This window comes from Staurois parvus, unplaced genomic scaffold (assembly GCF_062004578.1).
Source record: "Staurois parvus isolate SC_StPar_1 unplaced genomic scaffold, SC_StPar_1.0 ptg002841l, whole genome shotgun sequence".
NCBI classification, from domain to species: Eukaryota; Metazoa; Chordata; class Amphibia; order Anura; family Ranidae; genus Staurois; species Staurois parvus.
Window position 1 is genome coordinate 81,897 of NW_028320637.1, and position 21,785 is coordinate 103,681.

The 21,785-nt window shown below is 41.9% G+C and overlaps 1 protein-coding gene across 1 annotated transcript in view; it reads left to right on the forward strand.

Annotated features, from left to right (window-relative positions):
• CFAP52 (cilia and flagella associated protein 52) overlaps positions 1 to 18,843 on the forward strand; it is a 34,990-nt gene extending 16,147 nt beyond the window's left edge. The window contains exons 8-14 of the mRNA XM_089666779.1: positions 6,689 to 6,859; positions 7,532 to 7,680; positions 10,106 to 10,251; positions 11,809 to 11,960; positions 14,804 to 14,906; positions 16,534 to 16,645; positions 18,575 to 18,843. Of these exons, the coding sequence (XP_089522905.1) occupies positions 6,689 to 6,859; positions 7,532 to 7,680; positions 10,106 to 10,251; positions 11,809 to 11,960; positions 14,804 to 14,906; positions 16,534 to 16,645; positions 18,575 to 18,750 (1,009 nt within the window). The 3' untranslated portion in view covers positions 18,751 to 18,843. The remainder of the gene's footprint in view (positions 1 to 6,688; positions 6,860 to 7,531; positions 7,681 to 10,105; positions 10,252 to 11,808; positions 11,961 to 14,803; positions 14,907 to 16,533; positions 16,646 to 18,574) is intronic.
• The last annotated feature ends 2,942 nt before the right edge of the window (positions 18,844 to 21,785 follow it).

A 21,785-nucleotide genomic window follows, 5' to 3' on the forward strand; every position in this document is an offset into this window, starting at 1 on the left:
TCGGTGTAATTTGATCACCTGTGCGCTTTTTATTTTTCACGCTATAAACAAAAAAAGGCCAAAAATTTTGAAGAAAAACAATATTTTTAATTTTCAGCTATAAAAAATATATAGTAAACTCAAAGTTGGTTATAAATTTAGGCCAAAATGTATTCTGCTCCATGTTTTTGGTAAACAAAATCCCAATAAGTGTATATTGATTGCTTTGTGTGGAAGTTATAGCGTCTACAAACTATGGTATAGATCAGGGGTGGGCAAACTTTTTGACTTGAGGGCCACAATGGGTTCATATATTGGACCCGGGGGCCGGACCAAGAGTAGATGAATGATGTGTATGTGTCATCCATAGTAAGTATAGTAATATTCCCCCATAGTAAGCATAGTAATTAATCCCCCATATAGTAATTCATCACCCATATAGTAATTCATCCCCCATATAGTAATTCATCCCCCCATATAGTAATTCATCCCCCATAGTAATTCATCCCCCCTATAGTAATTCATCCCCCATATAGTAATTCATCCCCCATATAGTAATTCATCCCCCATAGTAATTCATCCCCCATAGTAATTCATCCCCCATATAGTAATTCATCACCCATATAGTAATTCATCCCCCATATAGTAATTCATCCCCCCATATAGTAATTCATCCCCCATAGTAATTCATCCCCCCTATAGTAATTCATCCCCCATATAGTAATTCATCCCCCATATAGTAATTCATCCCCCATAGTAATTCATCCCCCATAGTAATTCATCCCCCATATAGTAATTCATCCCCCATATAGTAATTCATCCCCCATAGTAATTCATCCCCCATAGTAATTCATCCCCCCTATAGTAATTCATCCCCCCTATAGTAATTCATCCCCCATATAGTAATTCATCCCCCATAGTAATTCATCCCCCATAGTAATTCATCCCCCATATAGTAATTCATCCCCCATATAGTAATTCATCCCCCATAGTAATTCATCCCCCATATAGTAATTCATCCCCCATATAGTAATTCATTCCCCATATTAATTCATCCCCCATATTAAGTCCCCAAGTCCCCCCTGTGTCAATTCACTTACCTTTGCTCCGCGCGTTCCTCTCGCCGTGTTCCCATTCCGGTGTAGCATGAAAATCTGTCTCCTATGAGGATCTGTCCCCCTCGATGTATCTGCGCATGTGCCAGTTTCAGGCATTAGCAGCCGATCGGCGATCTCCGGCACATGCGCAGATACGTCGAGGGGGACAGATCCTCATAGGAGACAGATTTTCATGCTACACCGGTCTTCAGGGCGGACTGTGAGAGGAGCCTAGCTCCGCGGGCCGGATTAAAAGGTCCGCCGGGCCGTATACGGCCCGCGGGCCGTAGTTTGCCCATTGCTGGTATAGATACTGCAATTTACACCATTTTTCTGCTATACAGTTTACTGCGCTAGTTTAACGGACAATTGCGCGGTCATGCAATACGGTACATAAATGAAATTTACATCCTTTTTTTCCCCACAAATTGAGCTTTCTTTCGGTGGTATTTGATCGCCTGTGCGGTTTTTATTTTTTGTGCTATAAAAAAAAAAGGCTGACAATTTTGAGGAAAAAAAAAAAATATTTTGGACTTTTTGCTATAAAACATGTCCAGTAAAAAAAAAATGCAAAAATCAAATTTAGTCATAAATTTCTGCCAAAATGCATTCCTTGACATGTCTTTGCTAAAAAAAAACCAATACGTGTAAATTAATTGGTTTACGTGAAAGTTATAGCGTTTACAAACGGCGGGAAAGATACTGGGATTTTTAGGGTTTTTTTTATGCTAATAATGGCGATCAGCGACTTATGGCGGGACTGCGGCGGACATTCTGACATTGGGGGGTACTGACTTGGGGTCACTGACATCCCCAAAAACACTAATACAGTGATCAGTGCAAAAAAAAAAAACTGACACGGTACTAATGGCAATGGGGGCCCCCTATTTGTTTACAAAACACACGTTTTAAAACGTGGTTTTGCCTGTGAGTGCCGCCCTGCCGCCGTATATGTACAGTGGCTGGGCGGCATGCGGTTAAACAATAAATCAACAGTATTTATTACCAACAGTGCAACAATCACGTGCCTTCTTCATATAAAAAGTGTGTATTGATCTCTTCATATTGAGATCAATATATTTGGTAAGAAGCTGAATAGCTTTTATATGGCAGAGGAATCACGAATAATCACTCGTGTGCAGAGTATCATCCATAAACTGCTTTGAATTTGTTCAGACTGCGCACCTTATCTTTGGAATCGTTTTATTGGACTATAACTATCTAACAAGGCACTTTTTCTGGACTTTGTTATATGAATAAGGCACTTGATTGTTGTGCTACTGGTTATAATTACTGGGCGTACCCCTGAGGACGTGCTGTCTCACGAAACGCGTTGGGTGGAGCCTTCATTGCTGACATCACGCCGTTGTCTCCTGGGCAAGGAGCGGCAGGTATTTTGGTACCTTGTTATTATTCTTTTCCACGTGGATTGCTTTGATATATGTATACCAACTTTTAAACAAATAAATACTACACTATATTAGTCCCTTTGGCTCCTGTGGTTGAGCAATTTTCCCCAGATCAAGGAGACACGCACCACCGGTACTGTGAGGATGCTGGATGAATAACCTTTAAACCGTACCTCTACTCCTGCATCCAGATGTGACAGATTGTAACCAATGCTTGTATATATCAAAGTTCTGGTGAATCCATCAGAAGTGCTGGATTACCTTTAATCACCTCCCGTCCAGCCGTTGTATATAAATGGCCGGATGGTGGCAGTGCAGGGATTTATAAATGGCCTCCCCACCCCTGCTTGTGCGTGCTCCCTGGGAGCACGCAGCACCGCGATCCAGTGCCCGCTGTGTCCTCCGGACACAGTGGAACACCGATCGTTGTACGGGACCTCTGTGTGAGATCCCAATCATGTGATCACTGATTGGCCAATCAGTGATCACATGAATAGTAGTAAGCAAGATGTCACTTTCTGACATCATTGCTTACTACATGTGAAATCTGTGAATGATCACAGAGGTCACATAGTACAAGGCTATTCACAACAGTCTTGTACCATGTGACAAGCTGTGACCAATCACAGCTCACTCAGTACTTCTCAATGGGTGCAAGAATGCACACAGAGAGAAAGAGAAATGATTGCTTTTATAGCCTTTATGGGTGTAAAAGCAATCAGTGTAAAAAAAAAAATCTTCATCACCCCCCACAAGTATGTGGGGGGGGGGGGGGGTGATGAAGCATGCTAGGGTGACAGTATGTTAAAAAAAACAAAAAAATAATAATATAAAAAATAAAATAAAAATGTAAAAAAGAAATTTAAAAAAAATATAATTTTTGGTTCTAAACTAATTTGGGTTATTTTTTTTTTACTAAAAATATAACTGAATAAATTTTGGCCAAGATTTATGATGAAATAATATTTATTTGCAAAATTTTATAAGAAAAACACCTTTTTTTAAAATGTTTGGACTTTTTCATTTATATAACAAAAAAAAAAAAAAAATCCCAGTGGTGAATAAATACCACAAAAATAAAGTTTTATCTGTCTCAAACAAATGCTAAAAAATTCATATGGGTACAGTGTTGCATGACCGCGCAATTGTCATTCAAAGCGTGATAGCGCTGAAAGCTGAAAATTGGCCGGGACAGGAAGGGGGTGAAAGTGTCCGGACTGGAAGGGGGTGAAAGTGTCTGGACTGGAAGGGGGTGAAAGTGTCTGGACTGGAAGGGGGTGAAAGTGTCTGGACTGGAAGGGGGTGAAAGTGTCTGGACAGGAAGGGGGGGAAAGTGTCTGGACAGGAAGGGGGTGAAAGTGTCCGGACTGGAAGGGGGGGAAAGTGTCCGGACTGGAAGGGGTGAAAGTGTCCGGACTGGAAGGGGTGAAAGTGTCCGGACTGGAAGGGGGGGAAAGTGTCTGGACTGGAAGGGGGGAAAGTGTCCGGACTGGAAGGGGGTGAAAGTGTCCGCACTGGAAGGGGGGGAAGTGTCTGGACTGGACGGGGGTAAAAGTGTCTGGACTGGAAGGGGGTGAAAGTGTCCGGACTGGATGGAGGGTGAAAGTGTCCGGACTGGAAGGGGGTGAAAGTGTCTGGACAGGAAGGGGGGGAAAGTGTCTGGACAGGAAGGGGGTGAAAGTGTCCGGACTGGAAGGGGGGGAAAGTGTCCGGACTGGAAGGGGTGAAAGTGTCCGGACTGGAAGGGGTGAAAGTGTCCGGACTGGAAGGGGGGGAAAGTGTCTGGACTGGAAGGGGGTGAAAGTGTCCGCACTGGAAGGGGGGGAAGTGTCTGGACTGGACGGGGGTAAAAGTGTCTGGACTGGAAGGGGGTGAAAGTGTCCGGACTGGATGGAGGGTGAAAGTGTCCGGACTGGAAGGGGGGGAAAGTGTCCGGACTGGAAGGGGGTGAAAGTGTCCGGACTGGAAGGGGGTGAAAGTGTCCGGACTGGAAGGGGGGTGAAAGTGTCCGGACTGGAAAGGGGTGAAAGTGTCCGGACTTGAAGTGGTTAAAGATATATGCACTGTTGCACTTTGGTCACAAGGATATATCGTGTCTTAATTGAAGAAATACTTCTGCTGAATTATCCTTTTTACTTTTATAGCTGAAATCGGAATGATTATTATGGACATTTATTGATTTATTCACTTTATGCACATATTGCACTAATTAGCACTTTATACATTGTGCACTAATTACTTTATGATCTAAATATATTTTATTTATTCATATATATCACAGCGCTGCACTTTTATATATTTTGAAAACGTCTTTTGGGATTGTTGCCTATGCCCTATAGTGCTAGCAGCTACTTGGAATATTTACTTCTTATATATATGCGCTCGCTTTTATATTTTTTGACGGTTATAATTACTGTTGAGCCATTGTTTAATAGCTAGAGAAGTGCACCGAGTTAAGAGGGAATTTTTTAGAATTAAGTATTCAAAATTTTCTGGTTGCATCACTCATATTCTTTCACGTTTATTTTCCCTAAGTGTAAATATAATTTTTATATATATAATATAAGGAGTATTGCCATTAAAAGGCTCAGCTGAAGTTGGTATAGAAGTAATAGAGTGCCCAGAGTTCTGGGGTACCAGGCTGATTCTGGGGTACCCAGGCTGCTCTAGAAAAAGAGCTGCATCTATAAAAATTGTGTTCTGTCCAATTCATAAAAAAATAAAAAACGCAACTAGATTGTAAGCTCCCAGGATCAGGGCCCTCCCTCCTAGATTGTAAACTCCCAGGATCAGACCCTCCCTCCTAGATTGTAAGCTCCCAGGATCAGGCCCTCCTATCCCTCTTGTATTGAACTGTATTGTTGCTGTATTGTCTCCCATTATATTGTAAAGCGCTGAGCAAACTGTTGGCGCCATAAATCCTGTATAATAATAATAATATATAAATCCTGTATAATAATAATAATATAAATCCTGTATAATAATAATAATATATAAATCCTGTATAATAATAATAATATAAATCCTGTATAATAATAATAATATATAAATCCTGTATAATAATAATAATATAAATCCTGTATAATAATAATAATAATATAAATCCTGTATAATAATAATAATATATAAATCCTGTATAATAATAATAATATAAATCCTGTATAATAATAATAATAATAATATATAAATCCTGTATAATAATAATAATATAAATCCAGTATAATAATAATAATATATAAATCCAGTATAATAATAATAATAATATAAATCCTGTATAATAATAATAATATAAATCCAGTATAATAATAATATATAAATCCTGTATAATAATAATAATATAAATCCTGTATAATAATAATAATATATAAATCCTGTATAATAATAATAATATAAATCCTGTATAATAATAATAATATATAAATCCTGTATAATAATAATAATATAAATCCTGTATAATAATAATAATATATAAATCCTGTATAATAATAATAATATAAATCCTGTATAATAATAATAATAATATAAATCCTGTATAATAATAATAATAATATATAAATCCTGTATAATAATAATAATATATAAATCCTGTATAATAATAATAATATAAATCCTGTATAATAATAATAATATATAAATCCTGTATAATAATAATAATATATAAATCCAGTATAATAATAATAATAATATAAATCCTGTATAATAATAATAATATAAATCCAGTATAATAATAATAATATATAAATCCTGTATAATAATAATAATATAAATCCAGTATAATAATAATAATATATAAATCCAGTATAATAATAATAATAATATAAATCCTGTATAATAATAATAATATAAATCCAGTATAATAATAATAATATATAAATCCTGTATAATAATAATAATATAAATCCTGTATAATAATAATAATATATAAATCCTGTATAATAATAATAATATAAATCCAGTATAATAATAATAATATATAAATCCAGTATAATAATAATAATAATATAAATCCTGTATAATAATAATAATATAAATCCAGTATAATAATAATAATATATAAATCCTGTATAATAATAATAATATATAAATCCTGTATAATAATAATAATATAAATCCAGTATAATAATAATAATAATAATATATAAATCCTGTATAATAATAATAATAACTAATGATGTTGTATGGCTGTGCTTCTCCGTCCCCCAGGAGTGTCCAGCTGCAGGGGGCTGTCACCTCCATCACCCTCCGTGGTCAGGGTCACCAGTTCTTCGTGGGCACCTCTGAGGCGCAGATCTACCGTTTCAACTTTCCGGAATTTAAAGAAGAGCTTATAGCTACTTGTCACAGCGAAGCCATCAACGACATCGTCTTCCCCTTGTATGTATGCTTGATCAAAATATGAAATACATATACGATATTCAGTGATTATCCTGAAGCAGACGTATCCTGAACATTTCCCATTTTTAAATTCAAAACTTGTTTTTGCCATTTTTTCATCCTGGCCCTGCAAATCTTCTTCAGCCACTTCCTGTCTACATGGCATTTCTCAGGGTGGGTTTCCTGATGGTGACAACAGTGGACCATGCCTGTGTAATGTGTGTTGAAATAGTCACTTGTGGTCTCCATTGGGAGCCCATGTAACAGGGTGACAACGCAGAAGCACAATTGGGAGGCAGGGACAAAGGAAGTGCTTGAACAAGTCCTTCATGGCAGGATCTCCTGGGACCTCCCAGGCTCCCAGACTGACGCATTTCACCCAAAACATTCTTAATTGCAGCCTGCTTTGGGTGAAACATGTTAGAGTGGGCGGTCCACAGGCAGAGACTGTCATTTTGGCATTGTGGAATAAAGTTTTTTGAATAGAGTGATGTCATCGGACTGCTGTGTTAGTGCTATGTAACAGATTGTTCTTTTTTCTTTTGCCTTTAGTCGCACTCTAAACCCCTCCCCCACACTAACCTAACATCTAAACTAGTTCAAGTCACATTATGTCATTTTATTATGAACGTTGTTGCACTTTTATTACCTTCCCGGGTTTTTTCTCTCCAGTGGTACTTCAGAGCTGTTCGCCACATGTGCCAAAAGTGACATCCGTGTTTGGCACACAGCCAGCAACAAGGAACTGCTGCGGATCACCATACCCAACATGACCTGCAACGCCATTGAATTTACAAGAGACGGCAAGAGCATCCTATCAGGCGAGGGCTATGTTCTGTCAGCAGGATTCCCCACCTGCTCTCTTATTGGTGGAATAACTATAGAGCACAGGTTTTAGCAATGCAGAGGACATCCCTCCTGTCCTCCTCCCAAAGTAAAGATCATAGAGCACAGTGTTTAGCACTGTGAGGACGTCTTTCCTGTCCTCTGATTGGAGGAATAATCATAGAGCACAGTGTTTAGCACTGTGAGGACGTCTTTCCTGTCCTCTGATTGGAGGAATAAATATAGAGCACAGTGTTTAGCACAGTGAGGACATCTTACCTGTCCCCTGATTGGAGGAATAATCCTAGAGCACAGTGTGTAGCACTGTGAGGACATCTTATCTGTCCCCTGATTGGAGGAATAATCATAGAGCACAGTGTTTAGCACTGTGAGGACGTCTTTCCTGTCCTCTGATTGGAGGAATAAATATAGAGCACAGTGTTTAGCACAGTGAGGACGTCTTACCTGTCCCCTGATTGGAGGAATAACCATAGAGCACAGTGTTTAGCACTGCGAAGTCCATCCTCCCACTATCATCTTATTGGAGGAATAACCATGGAGCACAGTGTTTAGCATTGCAGGGGACATCCTACCTCCCATCTTATTGGAGGAATAACCATGGAGCACAGTGTTTAGCACTGCAGGGGACATCCTACCTCCCATCCTATTGGAGGAATAACCATAGAGCACAGTGTTTAGCACTGCGGGGGACATCCTACCTCCCATCTTATTGGAGGAATAACCATAGAGCACAGTGTTTAGCACTGCGGGGGACGTCCTACCTCCCATCTTATTGGAGGAATAACCATAGAGCACAGTGTTTAGCATTGCAGGGGACATCCTACCTCCCATCTTATTGGAGGAATAACCATGGAGCACAGTGTTTAGCATTGCAGGGGACATCCTACCTCCCATCCTATTGGAGGAATAACCATAGAGCACAGTGTTTAGCTCTGCGGGGGACATCCTACCTCCCATCTTATTGGAGGAATAACCATAGAGCACAGTGTTTAGCACTGCGGGGGACATCCTACCTCCCATCCTATTGAAGGAATAACCATGGAGCACAGTGTTTAGTATTGCGGGGGACGTCCTACCTCCCATCTTATTGGAGGAATAACCATAGAGCATAGTGTTTAGCACTGCGGGGGACGTCCTACCTCCCATCTTATTGGAGGAATAACCATAGAGCACAGTATTTAGCACTGCGGGGGACATCCTACCTCCCATCTTATTGGAGGAATAACAATAGAGCACAGTGTTTAGCACTGCGGGGGACATCCTACCTCCCATCCTATTGGAGGAATAACCATAGAGCACAGTGTTTAGCACTGCGAAGTCCATCCTCCCACTATCATCTTATTGGAGGAATAACCATAGAGCACAGTGTTTAGCACTGCGGGGGACATCCTACCTCCCATCTTGTTGGAGGAATAACCATAGAGCACAGTGTTTAGCACTGCGGGGGACATCCTACCTCCCATCTTATTGGAGGAATAACCATAGAGCACAGTGTTTAGCACTGCGTGGGACATCCTACCTCCCATCCTATTGGGAGGCATAACCATGGAGCACAGTGTTTAGCACTGCGGGGGACATCCTACCTCCCATCTTATTGGAGGAATAACCATAGAGCACAGTGTTTAGCACTGCGGGGGACATCCTACCTCCCATCTTATTGGAGGAATAAACATAGAGCACAGTGTTTAGCACTGCGGGGGACATCCTACCTCCCATCTTATTGGAGGAATAACCATAGAGCACAGTGTTTAGCACTGCGGGGGACATCCTACCTCCCATCTTATTGGAGGAATAACCATAGAGCACAGTGTTTAGCACTGCGGGGGACATCCTACCTTCCATCTTATTGGAGGAATAAACATAGAGCACAGTGTTTAGCACTGCGGGGGACATCCTACCTCCCATCTTATTGGAGGAATAACCATAGAGCACAGTGTTTAGCACTGCGGGGGACATCCTACCTCCCATCTTATTGGAGGAATAACCATAGAGCACAGTGTTTAGCACTGCGGGGGACATCCTACCTCCCATCTTATTGGAGGAATAAACATAGAGCACAGTGTTTAGCACTGCGGGGGACATCCTACCTCCCATCTTATTGGAGGAATAACCATAGAGCACAGTGTTTAGCACTGCTGCCTTGCAGCGATAAGATTCTGGGTTGACAGCTCACTATATTGGACACAATCTGCAAAGAATTTTCTTTCCACCAAACACATGATGGTAGGTTCTGACCAACCCAACATTAGTGCGTGTGCTTGCATGACTGAGCTAGAGAGATTAGATAGTAAGCTCTTGTGGTGTAGGGACTGATGTGAGTGGACTCAAACAAAATTACATACATGTCCCTATTTCATTACATTGAATGGAGATTTTATAAAAATTAAATTTTTCCCACAGCCTGGAATGATGGAAAGATCCGTGTATTCACACCCGAAAGTGGACGACTCATGTACCAGATAGAAAATGCTCACAGTATGGGAGTGACCGCCATCGCAGTGACGAGCGACTGCAAGAGGATTGTGAGCGGAGGAGGGGAAGGACAGGTGTGTGACCTCTGACATTGGGGCCTTAAAGCTGAACTCAGGCAGATATAAAAGACACAAATGAATGCAGCTCTGTATTCATTATTAAATCATGAAATTTATTTTTCAAAATACCGGCAGTGTAAGTGCCTGAGTTTGCCTTGGCATCAGCCTCCTTCAGTTACTGTACAGCAGAGCTTGTGGAGGAAGAGGAAGCAGCAACACAAGGAACCAATCCGCTATGCTGCACTACATGGTGCAGGTTCATGGAGACAGGAAATGAAGGAAAATCTTCCCAACTGGGATCAGGAACAAATATAAAAACTTGTCCGAAGAAGTGTGTTGATAAGGAGCATGCTCATAGGGGGAGAGAGCCGAGTAATGACCTTATCACTCTTCTGCTGCTGTTCATTCACTGTTCAGTTAGACAAGATAGGGGAGTGTTGTCATTAACCCCTTGACACCGACGTCACACAAATATGCGGCCTCACAGAACTGGGCTTTTTTCCGTGGGGCCGCATGTTTGCATGCCTGTCTTTGTGCTGGGAGCGCGCTGCACGGCACGCTCCCAGCACAAAGACCGCGGTGTCACTGAGAGCACCGGGTCCTGTTCTAATGATCGGGACCTGGGACTCCCGATTTCGAGTCACATAATCGCTGTGATAGCCTCTGATTGGCTATCACAATGATCAGTCACTGTACAGCCCGGCCCCCTTGTTTTTTTTCTCTCTCTATAAATGGTGGAGAGAGATACGTTGTATCTCTCTAATTCCTGGCATAGAGGGGGAAAAAAATGTTCGTAAAAAAAAACCAAAACAAATATAAAAAAATAAAATAAAAAATAAAGAAAAAATACCTAGCACAAGGTTTGATCTAGTTCAATGCCAGGGTTAGTGTTTGGGTCAATGTCAGGGTCAAAGGTCAAGGTCAAAAGGTCAGGATTTTTAAATATGCAAATAAAATATTTCAATCAAATCATTTCATTTTCAAGAAATACCTATTTAGAAAGTGATGACATCATCAGTGGATCTGTCTTCCAGTCCTTTCTTATAATGGAGATTGGTGGGCGTGGCTTCTGTAAATGTCACAGCACGCTGCCTCAAGTGTTTTATGAGAACATATCCCTGCCTTCCTTTAGATCTACATCCTTGCTGCCTACAGGGTGATGTAGATTTTAGCTGTGCAATCTGCTGATCATTTGCTTACTTTGTAATCAAGTAACCGATCAGCAGATTGCACAGCTAAAATCTGCATCACCCAGGCAGCATGCACATCTAAAAGGATGATGCGATGTGCTCTCTCATGTAATGATTGCGAGCAGAAGAAAGCTAATGGCAGTTAGAGGTGGACAACGACAGTGTGGTTCAGGAGGAGAGAGAATTGATGATGATTCAGACAGAATATGAAGGCACACTCAAGCTGTAAGGTTTATATGTGGAGATATACGATGTTCAGGGAATTCAGAGTAATTGGTTTCAACACAGGACTTGCTACAGGGGGGGGGGGGGTAAGCCTGGAGTTCAGCCTTAAATCCAGCACCTGGTAACTGTGACTTAACGCTGCAATTTTATTCTGCAGGTGAGAGTGTGGGAGGTTGGCAGAGAAAGCCATCGGCTCGTAGAATCCATGAAGGAACACAAGTCGGCTGTAACTTGTATCAAACTGAAGAGCAACAACCGGGAATGTGTAACGGCCAGCTCGGATGGAGCCTGCATCATATGGGACCTTGTGTCAGTTCTTCACAGATATCCCCCTATTTGTGTGTTCACAGATATCCCCCTATTTGTGTGTTCACAGATATCCCCCCTATTTGTGTGTTCACAGATATCCCCCTATTTGTGTGTTCACAGATATCCCCCCTATTTGTGTGTTCACAGATATCCCCCCTATTTGTGTGTTCACAGATATCCCCCCTATTTGTGTGTTCACAGATATCCCCCCTATTTGTGTGTTCATGAGCCAAACTTTTCCAATGGTAGTGCTGTCAGATCCCAACAAGGATTCCAAACAGCCTAAGATATATGTTCTCTGTGCACTGCATTTAGGATTTCCCTAGTAGGATATAAACAAGTCCTTCAGACATCAGAAGTGCATAATGCAGACAAAGATTTTCCACCTTCTGACTATCCAACATGTTTCAAGCACTGGGAGTTGGAGAGGAAGAATGATTAGGTAGCTTACATGGACGGTGAGGACAGGGAGGGGTTCAGCAATGTTGTGATGTGAGCAGAGCTGGGTTAAACGGTAGGCAAAGGAGATGGCACCTTGGGTGATTCAGCAAGAGGAGGCAACAAAAGGGCAGGACTTGCAACCTATGCTGGTGAAGTTCACAGCCCATGTAGGAGGTGGGGTAAACTTTGGCCTTTTTGATTTTGGTGACAGAGGACCTTGTCCTGCTACTGGATTCATAGTTACATAGTTAGTCTGGCTGAAAAAAGACAAAAGTCCATCTAGTTCAACCATAGAAGAAAAAGTTATAATCCTACACCCACAGTTGATCCAGAGGAAGGCAAAAAAAAACCCAGCAAAGCACGATCCAATTTGTTCCTGCAGGGAAAAAAAATTCCTTCCTGATCCCCCGAGAGGCAATCAGATATTCCATGGATCAACTTTCCCTATAAATGTTATATCCAGTTATATTCTGTGTATCTAAGAAAGAATCCAGGACTTTCCTACAGCAATCCACTGAGCTGGCCACAACCAACTCTGGAGGGAGTCTATTCCACATTCTCACAGCTCTCACTGTGAAGAAACCTTTCCGTGTTTGGAGATTAAATTTCTTTTCCTCCAGATGTAAAGAGCGCCCCCTTGTCCTCTGTGATGACTTCAGGGGGAAGAACTACACCGAGTTCACTATATGAACCACTGATGTATTTATACATGGAGATCATAACCCCCCTTATGTATTATACATGGAGATCATATCCCCCCTTATGTATTATACATGGAGATCATATCCCCCCCTTATGTATTATACATGGAGATCATATCCCCCCTTATGTATTATACATGGAGATCATATCCCCCCCTTATGTATTATACATGGAGATCATATCCCCCCCTTATGTATTATACATGGAGATCATATCCCCCCCTTATGTATTATACATGGAGATCATATCCCCCCTATGTATTATACATGGAGATCATATCCCCCCTTATGTATTATACATGGAGATCATATCCCCCCTTATGTATTATACATGGAGATCATATCCCCCTTATGTATTATACATGGAGATCATATCCCCCCCTTATGTATTATACATGGAGATCATACCCCCCTTATGTATTATACATGGAGATCATATCCCCCCCTTATGTATTATACATGGAGATCATATCCCCCCTTATGTATTATACATGGAGATCATATCCCCCCTTATGTATTATACATGGAGATCATATCCCCCCCTTATGTATTATACATGGAGATCATATCCCCCCCTTATGTATTATACATGGAGATCATATCCCCCCTTATGTATTATACATGGAGATCATATCCCCCCCCCCCTTATGTATACATGGAGATCATATCCCCCTTATGTATTATACATGTTGATCATGCGGTACAGGAAACTGCTGAACCACCAGTGGCAGTGAAATTCAATGTTTATGCTGTTCATCAGGGTAGTGTAAGTTATATGATTGGCTGAACAGAAAACAAAATATCTTGCCAGCTAAACAGTCATGGACATCAGCGTTGTGTTTGCCCCAGATTGTGCCTTACAGGGGGCTGTGCTCAATAAAGGCAAGCAGAGAACGAAGGCCTAGTCACAGTATAGCTTAAAATCTTGCTGTAGCTGTTTTGTTTTCCAGTACTGACTTACCATGCCTTGTTCTCCACAATGTCTCTGTGTGGACGGGGCCATCTTGGTAGGTCTTTGCTTCCTAGAGCCAGATCTGCTGTCCCCCAATAACTGGTTATCTGGTGACAGGTGGAGTAGTGATGAAGAAGCCGCAGAAAAGGTAGAGGAGCCACAGATCTACAGAATGGGTGAAGCACAGGCAGGTAGATCCTTGTACTGCAGGTCCTCAGGTACAGCTTCCTCTCCAGCAAGGAGAACAGTAAAGTAGTGACCTCAGCAAATCTCACTCCGAATCTGGTGAGATTAGCAGTAAGAGCAAGCAGTGCCTTAGATGATCTCACACTGTTGATATACAACTATGAGGCTACAGAAGAGGAGAGCCCAGGCACAGGAAATCCACTGCTCCTTTTTAAGGAGGAATTTCTAACAAAAGCTCATTTTTCAGGGAACTGCTTAGACACGACTTACATTTCTAGATGTTCCCTATAAGTTTAGGTCCAGCATTATCAGTGCAAGTAGTATTATCTGTATAAAGTACATACCACAAGCCTTGCAGACGTTCAGATAGCAGATAAGAAAAGGTAAAATGGAGGAAGAAGAAAGAAAGTTTTTTTTTTGTATATAATACCATTTGGATGCACAGCTGGGAGATAGGGTTGGAGTATTCATCATATTGGGGTCCTTCTGACAACATGGAAAGGCCATCACCCCTCAGTTATAGTCTTCTTCCTCTGTAACTTAGATCTGTTCTGTCCTTCCAGGAGGTTTGTACGGAAACAGATGATCTTATCCAATACATTGTTCCGCTGCGTCTGTTACCACCCCGAGGAATTCCAGATCATCACCAGCGGCACTGACAGAAAGGTACAACCATCATCAGATGACAAAGAAACATGAATACTATTAAATAACATGAGGATATTGCACACGGGGCTGTATGTCCCTCCCAGCGCTTTGCTGCACCCAGGAAGGACAGGTGTGGTGCCCAGTCTTGCTGTAGGCAGTCTGCAGCTGGATGGTACTGAATGCTGTAACGAGTGGTCCTGGAACAGACAGGTCAGAGGTGTCCCTAGGGTTGGTGTCACCCAGTCTGGTAACACTTGCTGACACCCCCTCTGATGATCTCCGCAGAATGGATCGGATCTGCGGGTTAAGCATAATGGATCGGCGGACTCTGATCCATTATGCTCAATCCGCAGATCCGATGCATCCTGCTGGGATCGTCGGCTTTCTTTACAACTTACCTTTTCTTGGAGCGGGTCCGGTGTCACCCCGTATAGGTTTCATAGAACAGACAAGGGCGCACTCTCATCGTGCATAACCGTGGTACACCAGGTGTTTTAATGAATGAACAAATGGATGTATACTCACAAGCCAACGAAATTAAAAGCAGTGTATAGGGTCCACAAAAAAGTCACAAAGGTGCTGTGTCTAAATGTGGATAAGCTGACGCGTTTTGGGGGCTGAACCCCCTTCCTCAGAGCTAAAAATGAACCTACTGGCCACCAGCCTATATACCAGAGAAATGTCAAAAGGAGGGTGAAACAGACCCTCCCACCCACTCTCAACGGCCCAATAGCAGAAAAGGAGAAAAAAAAAAAAGGAAATCATATGACAAACAGCAGCCTGTGCCATGCATAAAATACACACAGACTAAAACATGAAATATATAATATAATATAAAAATATAAAATTTGCCTCCAAAGAAAGTGATCCTAATATTTAATGAACGGTCATCACGCTAAAAAGAAGAGCCTCCAATTATGGAACAGCCAGGATGCTGCATGGCGATGAATGAAGGGCAGTACATGCAAATGAAAAAGGGGGCTGTAGGATGGATGAAGTGAATGGAGCCAGAGCGGCATCCAAACACTCCACCACGCTGCTAGGCAGGGACATGTCGGGCTCATCCCCGCAGGATCGTCGGCATGCAACCCATACGGGGTGACACCGGACTCCCTCCAAGAAAAGGTGAGTTGTAAAGAAAGCCAACGATCCCAGCAGGATCCCTTCAGATATATTTATTAAAAAAAAAACGTTTAAAAATATATATATTTAATAAATATATTCTTCAGATTTTTTTTAACATATAAAAAAGTCATTTTAACATATTTTTACATATATTTGTAAATGCATTCCAAAAATGTAGATTTGTATTTTTAAAGACATACAGTATATTTGAAATTTAAAAAAAATATATATTTTTCATATATTTTGTAAAACGCATTTCAACATGCAGTATATATATATTTATTTATTGAAATATATTTTTAAATATATCGAATATGGCCAAAATTGTAGTATTTCAAATATATTTTTCTTCCACATGGGTAGAGAGTGAATCTTTCCAGCCTGGACAGATACAGCAATGAAAACCCGACAGGGGGTCTAATCCTTCCACAATCTGAGACAAAAATAAAAGTTTTGCCTTTTCATACTCATTCACTTTTCCATGCTAGTAAAGAGTGTCTGGTTGAATTATTTGTTGTAGATCGGGTACTGGGAAGTGTTCGATGGCTCACCAATAAGAGGTCTTGAGGGATCCATGTCTGGCTCCATCAACGGAATGGACATAAGTGACAGCGGAAGCCACTTTGTGACAGGTAACATGGTTTCCATTGCAGTATACTGAGTACTGAGTTGAGGACCCTTTCTGGCCACCAGTCCATGATGTATCACGGCAGAATAGGGCAAGGTAGCAGCTTATGCCGGCCATACATGGGTCAAAATGCGACCGATTTTTCGTTCGAAAATCGGACCTAAGAATAATTGGCCGATTTTCGTTCTTAGTGGGTCAATGGCACCGGCCTATTATCGTGGTTCCTCCCCTTTTCGGTGATTGGGCATGTTGGAAAATTTGTGAAAAAGGACCGATTTACGACTCAATGATGGTCAAATCGTACGATCGTTTTTCCGAAAAGAATATGCGCCATGAGCCGTGACCTGGAAGGAACAGAAGTTTCACCTGTTATATGGGGTGAACTTTATGACTTGGTCGTCCAATTTTCGAAATCATTGATGGCGCCATCGGATTACCGAGCGAACAATGTTTTCGATTTTTGGAGGAAAAATCATTCGTAATTCAAATAATATATGGCCTGCATTAGTCTTCCCCATCCTTTGGGGGAGGACTGTAACAGGCACAACATAGTCACCCCATTTGCACTGTCTGTGCTGGCATTGTCAAACACCAACTGCCTACAAGCACATCCTCCTATGTGACTAGGCAGGCAGATGGAAAGCGTTGACCCCCCGGGCTACTGCGGCCAAAGACATGGAACCCGGAAGGAAGATGGAAGCTCCAGGTGAGCCGTGGCAGAGCTGCGCAGGATGGCTCCATTTGCAGGCACAGCGCGCTCCCAGCACAAAGACCATGGTGTCACTAAGAGCTCCGGGTTCCGTTCTAACGATCGGGATGCTGGACTCCCGATTCTGGGTCACATGATCGCTGTGATAGCCTCTGATTGGCTATCACAGTGATCAGTCACTATATAGCCCGCCCCCCCTTGTTTTTATTCTGTATGAATGGAGGAGAGAGATACATTGTATCTCTCTAACTCCTGGCATAGAGAAAAAAACATTTTTTGTTAAAAAAAATAAATATATTTAAATAAATAATATTTAAATAAATATTTTAAAATAAAATAAAAAACAAAGAAAAAATACATAGATCAAGGTTTGATCTAGTTCAGTGCCAGGGTAAGCGTTTGGGTCAAGGTCAGGATTTTTTAATTTTTTTTTTAATTGGTGTCAGTTCGTGTCAGTGTGTTTTAGGTAAAAAAACAAAATGCGCACTTTGTTTCTGGGCTGTACTACAGGTACAAACAACAAATAAAATACACATATATGGTATCGCTGCGATCGTCAGGAGCTGGAAAATTTATTTTGGGTTCTTTGGTGGTAGGTTATGGTAGTAACAAGAAACACACAGCTAAATTTAAAATTTTTTTTTTTTTTACTATTTTGGGCCAGTATTCCTTTGATAATAAAAAAAATCAGGAGATATCCATTACCATTTACTACCAAATGAAAGCCCAATTTGTCCTGAAAAAAACGCGGTATAATTCACCTGGATGTACAAAGTAGTTGTGATGATATGGACGGTTTTACTAACACATGTCAATGTTGCAAAATTGTGCTTAGGCATTAAGATTTGTTTTACCCTCAGGCGTGAGGGGGTTAAGACCTTCACATCAGAATTTCCAGTTTTGTCCATGGCCAATGCAGAGTCAGATGATGGTGTCACACCACCACTATGGATTCTCCATATTTTGCAGTAGAATACATTAATATTTGTGGGGGTCCAGCTATGCAAGAGTGTACCCTTATGGTGAAGGCTCAAACTGCTGCGCTAAAATCCGGCTTTGAACAAAAATTTTAGAACCAGTGACCATGTACTATAAAATGCTGCTCCTGTCAGCCGCTGAAGAACTACAGGTCTCAGCATGCCCTGCCAGCTTCATGTCAGAACAGAGCAGAAAAAATGGTGTTATCTTTTCTGAGGGTAACCTTTCTTATTCTCGCTCTTCCAGGTGGGGACGACAAACTGGTAAAAGTTTGGGATTACAACGAGGGTGAGGTGACCCAAGTGGGTATTGGCCACAGTGGCAGCATCAGCCAGCTAAAGATCTGCCCCCTCTCCAAATACATCATCAGCGTCAGCAACGACGGTGCTATTCTGCGCTGGAAATACCCGTATCCCGTCTAGACGGCCCTCAGTTGACACCTACTTGTTTAACATTTGTTTTGTTTTTTGTTTTTTCCATTATATCTTTTATTAAATTTTCTTTTAAGAAACAAATACCTTACAAAACCATCATAAATCTTTTTACATCATACATATAAACTTCATCCCCATCCCCACCCCCACCCCAACACACCCCTGCCCAATCTCATCTTATCCTCTTTTTCCCCTCCTATTAATCTAGTCCTATATATATAGATCTCTTTAACCATTTCAATTCTCTGGTACTATTATCGGGGGGCCTTTCGTTTTTTAAGTATTTTTCTGAAGTTTTAAACTCATACCATTTACCCCAAATCTTTCTAAACTTTTCCATTTCATCTTTCTCCATATAACCAAGTTCCTCCATCCTGCTAACATATTCTACTCTGTCTATCCAATCCCTCACTGTTGGTGGATCCTTGGCCTTCCAAAACCTAGGAATGAAACCCTTTGCCGCACCAATCAGATGATATAATTATTATTATTATTATACAGTATTTATAAAGCACCGATAGTTGGCTCAGCGCTGTACATTACAAAGGGGGACAGAACATGTGACAGAACAATACCAATACAATGCAAAACATGAGGGGATCGAGGGCCCTGCTCTTTCGAGCTTACAATCTAGGAGGGAGGGGGTGGTGGCACAGGAGGAGATAGCTGTGGGGGATGGAGTGGTAGGAAGAGTGGAGGAGGTCGGCAAGTTAGCAGGGGGTGGGGTAGGCTTCCCTGAAGAGATGGGTTTTCAGGGTGCGCCTAAAGGAGAGGAGAGTAGGTGATAATCTGATGGGTTGGGGCAGGGAGTTCCAGAGGATGGGTGACACCCTGGAGAAGTCCTGGAGGCGGGCATGGGAGGAGGAGACCAGGGAACTAGAGAGAAGGAGGTCTTGTGAGGAGCGGAGTGTGCGTGTTGGGCGGTACTTGGATATTAGGTCGGTGATGTAGTTCGGGGCAGTATGGTGGACAGCTTTGTACGTCAGTGTTAGGATTTTGAATTTGATCCGTTGCGCAATCGGAAGCCAGTGGAGGGATTGGCAGAGGGGGGTGGAGGACAGTGAGTGGAGGCCAGTGGAGGGATTGGCAGAGGGGGGTGGCGGAGATGGAGCAGTTGGAAAGGTGAATGAGTCTGGCAGCCGTATTCAGGATGGACTGAAGCGGGGATAGCCAGCGGCGAGGCAGGCCAGTGAGGAGGGAGTTGCAGTAGTCGAGTCGTGATATGATGAGGGAGTGGATGAGCTGTTTAGTGGTTTCTGGGGTTAGGAACGTGCGGATTTTGGCGATGTTGCGGAGGTGGAGTCTGCACGAGTTTGTTAAAGATTGGACTTGGGGCTGGAAGGATAGGTTGGAGTCCAGAATGACACCAAGTACTCTGGCCTGCGGGGCAGGTTTGATGGTGGCGTTGTTGGACGTGACGGTGAAGTCAGTGGGGGGTGGGGTCCGGGCTGGGGGGAAGACAAGAAACTTGGAGAGGTTCAGTTTAAGGAAGTGGAGCGACATCCAGTCTGATATGTCGCTCAGTAGGTGTGTGATTCGGGCGGAGACCGAGGGGGTGAGGTGGGGGGTTTAATAAACTGTTTTTATATTGTTTTACCGACAACTCTGTTCTACAGAAAAGACATACCCATGGATCCTTCTGGATAGATGTCCTCCAAATCTCCTGTATATGATGAATTATCTCCTGCCAATATAACTGAATTTTTGGGCATTCCCACCATATATGAGCCATTGTCCCTATTGCCCCACATCCTCTCCAACATAAAGGTGATACTTCTTCTCTCTGTTTATGTGCCGAAATCGATGTGCAATACATCTAGACCAGTGTTTCTCAACTCCAGTCCTCATGGACCCCCAACAGGTCATGTTTTCAGGATTTCCCTCAGATGAAACAGCTGTGGTAATTACTAAGGCAGTGAAACTGATCAAATCACCTGTGCAAAATAATGGAAATCCTGAAAACATGACCTGTTGGGGGTCCATGAGGACTGGAGTTGAGAAACACTGATCTAGACAAACATTTATAATTAATCTCAACTATATTCGTGTTCATCACCCCATGCATTAACTTAAACATTTTCATAGTTACATAGTTAGTCTGGCTGAAAAAAGACAAAAGTCCATCCAGTTCAACCATAGAAAAAAAAAAAGTTAAAATCCTACACCCAATTTAAATCCATGGCCCGTCTGCGAAATGGGAGGCAACATGCGGTGTCTATGTTTGGAATGCGACCCTTAGTTGTATATGCTTTGATATGCCTTTTTTCTTCTAATAAAAGTATTTTTGGGAAAAAAAAAATCCTACACCCACAGTTGATCCAAAAAAAACTGCAAAGCACGATCCAATTTGCTCCTGCTGGTAAAAAAATTCCTTCCTGATCCCCCGAGATTTTCGTCTTCTGGTGATCATTCATATTTATACCCAATTCTCTTTCCCACCCCTCCAAGAACGACGGTGACGCAGCTCCCTCCAATTCAACTAGATCTTATAAATCCTGGATGTTATATGTCCACAACTTGCCTTGGAGCTCAGCGGTCTTTCAAGTGGGAGCATGTCCCCCGTTATCCGCAGAGGCTGACAAAGTGTTGGGACAAAATGTCCCAATTGGTAATATCTCAGTTTATCTAAAACAAAAAACAAATTCCTTTTATTCTTCAATTCTTGAAAAGTGTATAACTGCCCTTTGTCTAATATATCTCCCAAACATGCATTTCTATCTTTAAACCATTTTCCCGAAACATTTCCCTTCCCCGGAGGAAATAATTCAGTGTCCACCAGGGGCACACAAGTGATGTAACAGCTTGGGAGGGGGGAACTTCAGCAGACATTGGGGGGAGGTAGGTATGTGACACACCCGGGAGCAGGGACGGACTGACAACTCATGGTGCCCACAGGCAATAGGGGATCTTGGGACCCCTGTGTCCTTGCCCAAACTCAAAAAAGCCTATGAAAAAGGTACCAGGGGCATCTCATGGGGTCCCCTACTGACCTCGGGCAGTGCCCGAGTTTCCAAATGGTCATT